Source organism: Schistocerca nitens, chromosome 2 (assembly GCF_023898315.1).
Source record: "Schistocerca nitens isolate TAMUIC-IGC-003100 chromosome 2, iqSchNite1.1, whole genome shotgun sequence".
NCBI classification, from domain to species: domain Eukaryota; kingdom Metazoa; phylum Arthropoda; class Insecta; order Orthoptera; family Acrididae; genus Schistocerca; species Schistocerca nitens.
The window spans coordinates 1,060,289,850-1,060,301,255 of record NC_064615.1 but is presented as its reverse complement, the minus strand read 5'-3'; the positions used below and the strand labels follow the sequence as shown (position 1 = coordinate 1,060,301,255).

Sequence of the window (11,406 nt, the reverse complement as noted above, 5' to 3'; positions counted from 1 at the left end):
AACTGACCAACTCATTTATATAAAAATTGACACTTTTACAGTCTTATTCCTCCACCTCACTTTCTCCCGTGGAAAAATTTCTGCTGAGGCCTATAGTCGCAGATATCGGAAAATTGTAGCGAAACGCAGGAAATTCTGAAGAGCATCGACGCTTGGTGTAGCGACTGGCTGTTGACAATCTACGTCACCAGTTGTGACGTATTGCTCTTCAGTGAGCGTAAAGACCCATTATTTTTGTTTCATTATACTTCCTCTTCTTCGTTGCATTGTCCCTTACTCTCTTGAGGGTCGGCCGTTGAGTAAACCTCATGTGCAAGTGTGACGACGTTCTCTAAACGATTGTGTAGCGTGTAACTGAGGTCGAACATGGGTACCAGAGCGGTATTTACTAGGGCTGTTGATGAAACATCGTTATATCGATTTATTTCCATTACACATCGACTTATGTCGGTATTGTTACACCCAAGATATATCGATATCGAATGGCTATATCGAGTGCCTATATTTTATTTTGTATAATATTTATTTCGTAATTTTCGGTAAATATTCGAAAGTCTTCTTTTGGCATTGTAGTAGAACACAATTTTACTCTCACTGCGTGAAGGGAGCGTTACTACTTTTTGAGCTTTCATAAAGTCCAGTCTTTCTCTTCGACGGTGTAGCAAGTATAGTGGTCACAAAGAAGAAGTCCGATTGCACTGGGGGTCGCGGTGTGAATGGAATAACAAGATTTCCGATGTGAAGAAATAGCACACGAGTTCGTTAAAAATATGTTTTAACGCAAGTGGTGTGCTATTTCTTCACATCGGCGTTCTTAAAAAACAGTTGCTGCAAATGATGAACAAAAATCTGAATGACAAGATTGTCGTTTGCGGTGGGAGGAGACTTGTGAGGGAAAATATCGACGTAATCGGCGCTCGGCGCTACCAACAGAAACGGCAACGTTTAGCTTCACCATGCCTTCTTGACACCACAACTGCTAGGTCGCTGGCGTTGGCAGAAATGAAAAACAACGAAGTCGACACGAAATGTTCCGGGCAAACCCGATGTATGACGAAACCGAACACGGACGACCCATCGGACGCCTTTTATTGTGCCACTTACATGCAGTTACCACTTTTAGCAAAGTGGTTATCGGCAAGCGTGAACGTGCATCGCTTCCTTTTCAATTCTTGCGTTAATGGGGCTAAGCAGGCTACTAGCTTGCTGACGTACAAGGTATCCAATAATAAATCAATACTTAAACATACAGATTTAAAACCGGCAGCATACGTGCAATGTGCAGCCTATACTTTTGTAGATCAGTATGGCGATAAATTTGCCGTTGTTGTAACGGTACCTTTTTACGATTTATCGTATATTTATCTAAATGAATGTCAGAAAGCACCTAAAACCCACATCCCGGCTGGACAGCTCACCAGCCGTCGTTATTCCGCGGAGCCGAGGTACTGTAAGTAGGGTGTTTAGGTTTTTATGTTTTTTAACGCCTCGTAGTGCTCTGTATGAAAATCGCTGACTGCGCTGTGTGCAGTCTGTGGCTGGTTGGACTCATTGTAGGAATATTCGCTTGTCTAGTGTTGGGCAGTTGGATGTGAACAGCGCGTAGCGTTGGGCAGTTGGAGGTGAGCCGCCAGCAGTGGTGGATGTGGAGAGAGAGATGCCAGAGTTTTGAGAGGTTACTATAAGCGGACGACCTGGACGTGTGCCCGCCAGGAAAAGGAAATTTGTAAAGATGGTTGTCATGAATTGACAGATATATATGATGACTTTTGAACATTATTAAGGTAAATAAATTGTTTTTTCTCTATCAAAATCTTTCATTTTCTAACTATGCCTATCAGTAGTTAGTGCCTTCAGTAGTTATAATCTTTTATTTAGCTGTCAGTATTGGCACTGCTGTATTGCAGTAGTTCGAGTAACGAAAATTTTTGTGAGGTAAGTGATTCACGAAACATATAGGTTATTGTTAGTGAAGGTCATACTTTTGTGGGGATTATTGAGAATCAGACTGCGTTGCCCTAAAAAATATTGTGTGTCAGTTTAGTGATGATCAGAATAAGTAAAGAGAAAACTGTTTGAGTGCGTTGAGTTTTAGTCAGCCGTTTGAAAATCATATAACGTAGAAGTTTACGAGCACAGTCATTCATAATTTTTCAATGGGACGTTTCAGTACGACACGAGGCTCGCCTACAAGAATTCCAGAAGCGGCACGTTAGCGCGTTTAGTGGTTCAGTGTTAGATTACACTGCAAAACCGAACTTCACGTAGGAGTGGGCGGCCAGAGCGACCTAAAATGGAAGGACGACGGACAATTCCTTGCCAGACTTCCTGTAACACGTCTTGGCATCAACGATGCCGTTACAAGCTTCTAGTTCTTGTAGAGAGGACTGAGTACATAACATTTTGAATAGGAACCTATATACGGAAACTTACTCGGCAACAATTGGAAGGGAAACCTGACGGAACATCCATTTATCATTGAAGCACATTTGTTGGTATTAACACTTAAACATTACGTTTTAACATTACTCAAAAACAAAACAAAAAACCGCATCCTTTATGTACAGAACAGTACTGATGAATTACAACGGCGGCTCGATGTGGCGACCACCAACGTTGTTACAGACACTGTACCTACGAAGCGTTCTGGCACGCACTGTCCTTTGCACCAGTGTCTTTTCAGTTACTATTGCACCGGCCACAACTCTTGCCAGCAGATTTTCCTCTGTCTCGGGTATAAAACAAATACTGTGTTCGTCGGGGCAGAGACTACTACGCCTTGTAAATTCTTAAGTACCACTAGTCGAAAAAACTGTCTATTCATCAAATATTTCTATCACGTGTAATCAGATGACCAACAAGGTTAAAAATGTAATTATTTTCAATAATTATTAACCAGCTTTCCAAAAAACAGTGTGTTGTATACGACACACATACACATACACGTGAAAGTCATACTACAAAATAATGGAAAGTACTATATTAATCCTGCAAGGGGCTAAAATTCCATTAACAGTCTTTTGACAAGCTGCATTGGTTCAAGATAGATAGAAAAATGAATAAAAACACACCGCTGCTGAACCTCGACAATGGGTTTGCTTAACTTCTCGTGATTGGGATTCACAGTCATATAATATTTTTTAAAAGACATCATAGACGCCGTTGACTGTATAAAATATTTATTATTGCGATTGCAATTTCGGCCTTGTGGCCATTTTCAAGTAACACTGCAAAAGTTACATTCTGTCAGAATGTTCGACTATCTGACATGAGTACATGTCGTCGTCAAAATGCAGCTTTTTGACTGTGAGAGTCCCACAAGATCCGTGTCGTACTCATCGGAACTGTGAGACTCTCACAGTCAAATGGGTTCATTTTGACGACGACATGTACTCACGTCAGATAGTCGAACATTCTGACAGAATGTAACTTTTGCAGTGTTACTTGAAAATGGCCACAAGGCCGAAATTGCAATCGTAATAATAAATATTTTATACACACAACGGCGTCTATGATGTCTTTTAAGAAATGGATTTGCTGTTGTTCATTGCAGGCTTCAGGGAGACAAACCCCAACTTCAATAACTGACGATGCAGAGCGCTGAAACTTGCTGCTGTAGTTGGTAGCAGCTGAAGGAAGACTGACGAACTATTGGCACTTCTGTCTTCGCGTAACGTGGCTTTTGCACACTAGCCCGCAAGAAGTTGTCAATCGGATCTACGTCTTGCGATCGCGGCCACACGGTTGGACACCTCTGCCTATCCATCTTTCAACAGCAGACGTATCTTTCAACAGCAGACGTTGAAGTGTTATTCGTCTGAATTGAAACCGTTGTAGATCGAAAACGGTAGTTTCTGGACGTGGGTCCATATGAAAAAATGTTATGCACTCACTTCCATATACAAGTCTTAGATATCAGTAACGGGAATTTCCGAACGCCCAATATAAAAAGTGGCTAGTCGCCGTACTTCTTGAAGTATAGGGCTGCGGCCTGCCAGCCACCTTCTCCAGTGATGACCTCTCTCAGCGTGGTGGGAGGGGGGGGAGGGGGGAGGGGATGAAGGTCAGGGCACGAGCGACAGGGACCGGTTTCCAGGAGCGGTGCGCGCGCACGGGTCCACGGCAGGCCGGGCGATGACGCGCCGACGGTTATCTGCGGGGGCTCACAGAGTACTTAAGGCGGGGCGAGGTAGCCCGCTGCAGGGCCAGCACCAGCTGCCAGCTGCCGGCATGTGGTCGACGCTCCTGCTGTCTGCTCTCTTCGCCTGCGCCTCCGCCGCCGCTCTCGGCGGCTCCACGGACGGTGAGTGACGCCTCTCTCGCGGTCACTGCCTCTGAAGGCTCACACTCACAACTCCACTGGTCTAACGGACCGGCCGGCCGCGCCCGTCCGCCAGGGTGAACAGATTGGGCCGCGGAGGGGTCGGCAGTCTAGGTTTCGCTTATTTTAAACCTACATACAGACTCCGCAGGCCACCGCATGGTGCGCGGCGGAGGGTACCATGTAGCACTACAAGTTATTTCCTTTCGTACTGCACTTGCAAGTACAGTGAGGAAATACGACTGTATACAGGGTGGTCCATTGATCGTGAGCGGGCCAAATATCTCACGAAATAAGCATCAAACGAAAAAAACTACAAAGAACGAAACTCGTCTAGCTTGAAGGGGGAAAACAGATGGCGCTATAGTTGGCCCGCTAGATGGCGCTGCCATAGGTGAAACGGATATCAACTGCGTTTCTTTTTAAAATACGAACCCCCATTTCTTATTACATATTCGTGTAGCACGTAAAGAAATATGAATGTTTTAGTTGGAGCTCTTGTTTCGCTTTGTGATAGATGGCGCTGTAATAGTCACAAACATATGGCTCACAATTTTAGACGAACAGTTGGTAACAGGTAGGTTTTTTTTAAATTGAAATACAGAAGGTAGGTGCGTTTGAACATTTTATTTCCGTTGTTCCAATCTGATACATGTTCCTTTGTGAACTTATCATTTATGAGAACGCATGCTGTTACAGCGTGATTACCTGTAAATACCGCATTAATGCAATAAATGCTCAAAATGATGTCTGTCAACCTCATTGCATTTAGCAATACGTGTAACGACATTCCTCTCAACAACAAGTAGTTTGCCTTCCGTAATGTTCGCACATGCATTGACAATGCGCTGACGCATGTTGTCAGGCGTTGCCGGTGGATCACGATAGCAAATATCCTTCAACTTTCCCCACAGAAAGAAATCCGGGGACGTCAGATCCAGTGAACGTGCGGGCCATGGTATGGTGCTTCGACGACCAATCCACCTCTCGTAAAATATGGTATGCAATACCGCTTGAACCGCACGCGAGCTATGTGCCGGACATCCATCATGTTGGAAGTACATCGCCATTCTGTCATGCAGTGAAACATCTTGTAGTAACATCGGTAGAACATTACGTAGAAAATCAGCATACACTGCACCATTTAGATTGCCATCGATAAGATAGGGCCCAATTATCCTTTCTCCCATAATGCCGCACCATACATTAACTCGCCAAGGTCGCTGATGTTCCACTTGTCGCAGCCATCGTTGATTTTCCGTTGCCCAATAGTGCATTTATGCCGGTTTACGTTAGCGCTGTTGGTGAATGACGCTTCGTCGCTAAATAGAACGCGTGCAAAAAATCTGTCATCGTCCCGTAATTTCTCTTGTACCCAGTGGCAGAACTGTACACGACGTTCAAAGTCGTCGCCATGCAATTCCTGGTGCATAGAAATATGGTACGGGTGCAATCGATGTTGATGTAGCATTCTCAACACCGACGTTTTTGAGATTCCCGATTCTCGCTCAATTTGTCTGCTACTGATGTGCGGATTAATCGCGACAGCAGCTAAAACACCTACTTGGGCATCATCATTTATTGCAGGTCGTTTCACATGTGGCTGAACACTTCCTGTTTCCTTAAGTAACGTAACTATCCGACGAACGGTCCGGACACTTGGATGATGTCGTCCAGGATACCGAGCAGCATACATAGCACACGCCCGTTTGGCATTTTGACCACAATAGCCATACATCAACACGATATCGACATTTTCCGCAATTAGTAAACGGTGCATTTTAACACGGGTAATGTATCACGAAGTAAATTCCGTCCGCAAAATGTTACATGATACCACGTACTTATACGTTTGTGACTATTACAGCGCCATCTATCACAAAGCGAAAATAGTGGTCCAATTAACACATTCATATTTCTTTACGTAAGACACGAATATGTAATGAAAAATGCGAGTTCCTATTTAAAAAAACGCTGTTGATATCCGTTTGACCTATGGCAACGCCATCTAGCGGGCCAACCATAACGCCATTTGGTTTCCCCTGTATAGCGTCACCATACGAGCCATTATTTAGCTTGTCTGACGTGGGCTATTTGGAAAGTAAGGCTTCACTGGGCGTGAAATCCAGTGAAGCTTTACACAGATGTGTTGGGCAGTGCCTTAGTATCCCCTTCGATCGCATTATGTCGCTCTTTTCTGTTATGAATGAGAACTTATAGATACCCGGAAAACAGTGTCTCCCGATACGTATGCGGGTCTGGTGAGAGATTTCGCCTGATGTTATACAGCCCACGTAACATAACTCTGATGTGTTTCGTTCTTCATGACTGTTTTCGGCCGCACTCGGCATGGGCAATGATGATGCCCTTGCAGAGTTTTCAGCGGAAAGTGTTTGATCACCTAACCGCTCGCTATGAAGAGAACATTTTGGCTCAGACATCTGTAGACTAGTAGACTAGTTTATAGAATTGGAGGAAAGCACAGGCTGCTATCTCCTATGACGAGGATATTGGAAAGTTGGTTCAACGTTACGACAGTTTTCTAAGTCGGAGCGCCAACTTTATAGAGAAGTAGCTGGAAGGTAGCTGTTGCAAATAAAACTTTTGTGGTTTTCACAGGAGTTACCATTTCTCGACGAATCGAACCTTTCTTTCAGAATAGCTTTGGTATCTTAGTAGTACTTAAGCGAAGTATACGTTGGCGGCAGTAGAAATGGTCCGTAGTCAGCTTAGAATTCCCGTCCTCTAAATTTTTTCAGTAATGTTCCTCGAAAAGAACGCCATCTTCCCTCCATTTGAGTTTCCGAAGCATCTCCTAACACTTGCGTGTTACTCGAATCTACTGGTAATAAATCTAGTACCTCGCCTCCGAACTGCTTCGATGTCTTCCTTTAATCCGAACTGTTGCGAATCCCAAACACTCTACCAGTACTCAAGAATATGTCGCACTAGTCTCCCATATCCGGTCTCCCGCACAGACGAACCACACTTTAGAAATCCTCCAAATATTCCGATGAATTTCCTTGAGTCAGAGAAGTTGCTGTCCATGCATCAGCACGGTTTTAGAAAGCATCGCTCCTGCGAAACGCAACTCGCCCTTTTTTCACATGATATGTTGCGAACCATGGATGAAGGGTATCAGACGGATGCCACATTCCTTGACTTGCGGAAAGAGTTTGACTCGGTGCCCCACTGCAGACTCCTAACTAAGGTACGAGCATATGGGATTGGTTCCCAAATATGTGAGTGGCTCGAAGACTTCTTAAGTAATAGAACCCAGTGCGTTATTCTCGATGGTGAGTGTTCATCGGAGATGAGGGTATCGTCTGCAGTGCCCCAGGGAAGTGTGGTAGGTCCGCTGTTGTTTTATATCTACGTAAATGATCTTTTGGATAGGGTGGATAGGAATGTGCGTCTGTTTGCTGATGATGCTGTGGTGTACGGGAAGGTGTCATCGTTGAGTGACTGTAGGAGGATACAAGATGACTTGGACAGGATTTGTGATTGGTGTAAAGAATGGCAGCTAACTCTAAATATAGATAAATGTAAATTAATGCAGATGAATAGGAAAAAGAATCCCGTAATGTTTGAATACCCCATTAGTAGTGTAGCGCTTGACACAGTCACGTCGATTAAATATTTGGGCGTAACATTGCAGAGCGATATGAAGTGGGCCGAGCATGTAATGGCAGTTGTGGGGAAGGCGGATAGTCGTCTTCGGTTCATTGGTAGAATTTTGGGAAGATGTGGTTCATCTGTAAAGGAGACCGCTTATAAAACATTAATACGACCTATTCTTGAGTACTGCTCGAGCGTTTGGGATCCTTATCAGGTCGGATTGAGGGAGGACATCGAAGCAACTCAGAGGCGGGCTGCTAGATTTGTTACTGGTAGGTTTGATCATCACGCGGAAATGCTTCAGGAACTCGGGTGGGAGTCTCTGGAGGAAAGGAGGCGTTCTTCTCGTGAATAGCTACTGAGGAAATTTAGAGAATCAGCATATGAAGCTGACTGCAGTACAATTTTACTGCCGCCAACTTTCATTTCGCGGAAAGACCACAAAGATAAGATAAGAGAGATTAGGGCTCATAGAGAGGCATATAGGCAGTCATTTTTCCCTCGTTCTGTTTGGGAGTGGAACAGGGAGAGAAGATGCTAGTTGTGGTACGAGGTACCCTCCTCCACGCACCGTATGGTGGATTGCGGAGTATGTATGTAGATTTAGATGTAGATGTAGGTCGACCATTTGCCTTCCCTACCACAATCCTCACATGTCATTTCATTTAATATCGCTTTGCAGTGCTACGCCTTGATATTTGATTGACGTGAATTTCTCAAGCAGCACACCGCTAATGCTGTTTTTCGTACTCATTTGCATCAGATTACTTTTTTCTACATTTAGAAGAAACTGCCTTTCATAACAGTAACTAGGAATTTTCTATCTTCTTATAGTTACTCAAAAACGATACCTTCCTGTACACCATCAGCAAACAGCCGCAAACTGCTGCTTATCCTATCCCACAGATCGTTAATGTACGAGAGTTGGAACTTAAATAGTCGCAACTATTTGTTCACAACTGATAAAAAAGAGTTACATGATTTCACCTGTTACTGTCCTTCAAAGTAGTCACGAGCGCTGTGTAGGACCCGTTGTCAGCGATGTGGAAGGCGTCGTATACCGTCAGCAGAGCCTGTTCTATTCATGATGCGAATGGAGCGGTGTACTGCCTGTCGAATCTCTGGAACAGTTCTGAAGCGGATGCCACGAAGTGGTTCCTTCATCTTCGGAATCAAATCAAAGTCACAAAGACTTAAGTCGTATTACTGTTCGTTTTTGGAGCATCACCTGCGACCAGCTTTGCGAAAGAAGCGGCGACACTTTCCGAGCAACCCACCCATCATTTTACACGACAATGCGCGGGCGTATATAGCGCAAGCTGTGGCTGCTCTGTTCGGTCGATGGGACTGCGAAGTACTGTACCATCAACCATGCTTCCCGGACTTAAGTCCTTGTGACTTTGATTTGATTCCGAAGATGAAGGTACAATTTCGTGGCATTCGCTTCAGAACGGTTCCAGAGATTCGACAGGCAGTAGACCGCTCCATTCGCACCATCAACAGAACAGGCTCTGCTGACGGTATACTACTCCTTCCATGTCATTGGCAACGGGTTCTACACAACACTGATAACTACTTTGAAGGACAGTAACAGGTGCAAACATGTAATTTTTTTGTATCCATTGTGAATAAATGGTTGCCACTATTAAGTTCCAACCCTCGTATATAGAAAAAAACAGCAGCCCCATCACACTTCCATGGGACACTTTCGACGATGGCCTTGTCTCTGATAAACACACGCAGTCGAAAACAACGTACGTGGTTCTCTTACTTAAGAAGCTTCCGAGCCACGCACATATCTGGAAACCTATTCCGTAAGCTCGTACCTTAATTAACAGTCAGCAGTGGGGTGTCGTGTCAAATGCTTCCCGGACATCTAGGAATATGAAATCTGCCTGATGCCCTTTACCCATGGTTCGCATGTGAGAAAAGGGCTAGCTGAGTTCCGCACTAGCGACGCTTCCTAAAAGCATGCTGATTCGTGGACAGAAGCACTTCGGCCGGCCGAAGTGGCCGTGCGGTTAAAGGCGCTGCTGTCTGGAACCGCAAGACCGCTACGGTCGCAGGTTCGAATCCTGCCTCGGGCATGGATGTTTGTGATGTCCTTAGATTAGTTAGGTTTAACTAGTTCTAAGTTCTAGGGGACTGATGACCTCAGCAGTTGAGTCCCATAGTGCTCAGAGCCATTTTTTTTAGAAGCACTTCCGGCACAAGGAAATCTATTATATTCAAACTGCGACTACGTCCAAGATTTCTGCAGCAAACCAGTGTTACGGATATGGTCTGTAATGTTGCGGGTCTGTTCTTTTCCCCCTCTTATATACACGACTCATCTGTTCGTTTTTCAGTATTTCGTTCAATTACTGGACTGGTCACATTTAAATATTTAAAAAGCTGTCATGTTCTCATTAAGTAGTATAATACCGTGACTTCAGGGGATCGGCATGTTATTCTGGATTTGGTATTATTAGTAAGGCAGGATACTCAAACTTCCTGGCAGATTAAAACTGTCTGCCGGACCGAGACTCGAACTCGGGACCTTGGCCTTTCGCGGGCGAATGCTCTACCATCTGAGCTACCCAAGCACTTGCCCGCGAAATGTAAAGGTCCCGAGTTCGAGTCTCGGTCCGACACACAGTTTTAATCTGCCAGGAAGTTTCATATCAGCACACACTCCGCTGCATAGTGAAAATCTCATTATAGCAGGATACTCTTTTTCGTGGGAACCCTGCATCATTCTCTCCTTCTCCGGAACGGTATTTGCGTACTCTATTCTTCTGCGTCCAGTGTTATAGCGTCTGCAAGCCTGAAAACGTTTTCAAAATGTTTGCGAATCACGTGAGTTCGGACGTGGGTACCACCCCAGCATGCACCTAGTCGGGTGTGGGAAAAACAATTAAACACAGTAGGTTAAGTATTAAAGTTAGATAGTGTGTATACCCTTCGAGGCAACATAACTCACGACGCACAAATTACACTGAGGTCGATTGTTTAAAGAATCGCAGCTGGGGAGGGTGCAGTGGTCGAATTGCTAAAAAGTGCGCCAACAGGGGTCACAGCCAATCAGTGGCCGAGTTGGGGGAAAAGTTGAAATACTCTTAAGGAAATAGCGGCGTGGCGGTGAAAATACAACAGTGGAAGCCAAACGGCTGAGTGTTTTCGAAATGGACAATTCTGGAATGCAATGAGGCGTCCGTTTAGTTCATCGGCTGATGGCAACACTCTTCTTGATTGGTAACTTTGGTGTACTCAACTGTTTTTGAAGTAAAAACGCAATGCATTTGAATTATTAGCAGTGCCAAGAAGCTGCGACATGTGGGTTCCGGGAAAGCCATACGTCATCTTACCCTTAAAAATCGGAACATCCCGAGAATATCGGGACATTTGTCAACTCTAGCAGAAGACACTTGAGAGCTCTGTACTACGGTCAAAATACGGTCAAACACGGCCAAAATATTCCTGGCGAC

General features: G+C 44.6%; 1 protein-coding gene across 1 annotated transcript in view; it reads left to right on the top strand.

Annotated features, from left to right (window-relative positions):
* Positions 1-4,128: 4,128 nt before the first annotated feature.
* LOC126237421 (allergen Cr-PI-like) overlaps positions 4,129-11,406 on the top strand; it is a 67,048-nt gene continuing 59,770 nt past the window's right edge. The window contains exon 1 of the mRNA XM_049947530.1: positions 4,129-4,303. Within this exon, the coding sequence (XP_049803487.1) occupies positions 4,135-4,303 (169 nt within the window). The 5' untranslated portion in view covers positions 4,129-4,134. The remainder of the gene's footprint in view (positions 4,304-11,406) is intronic.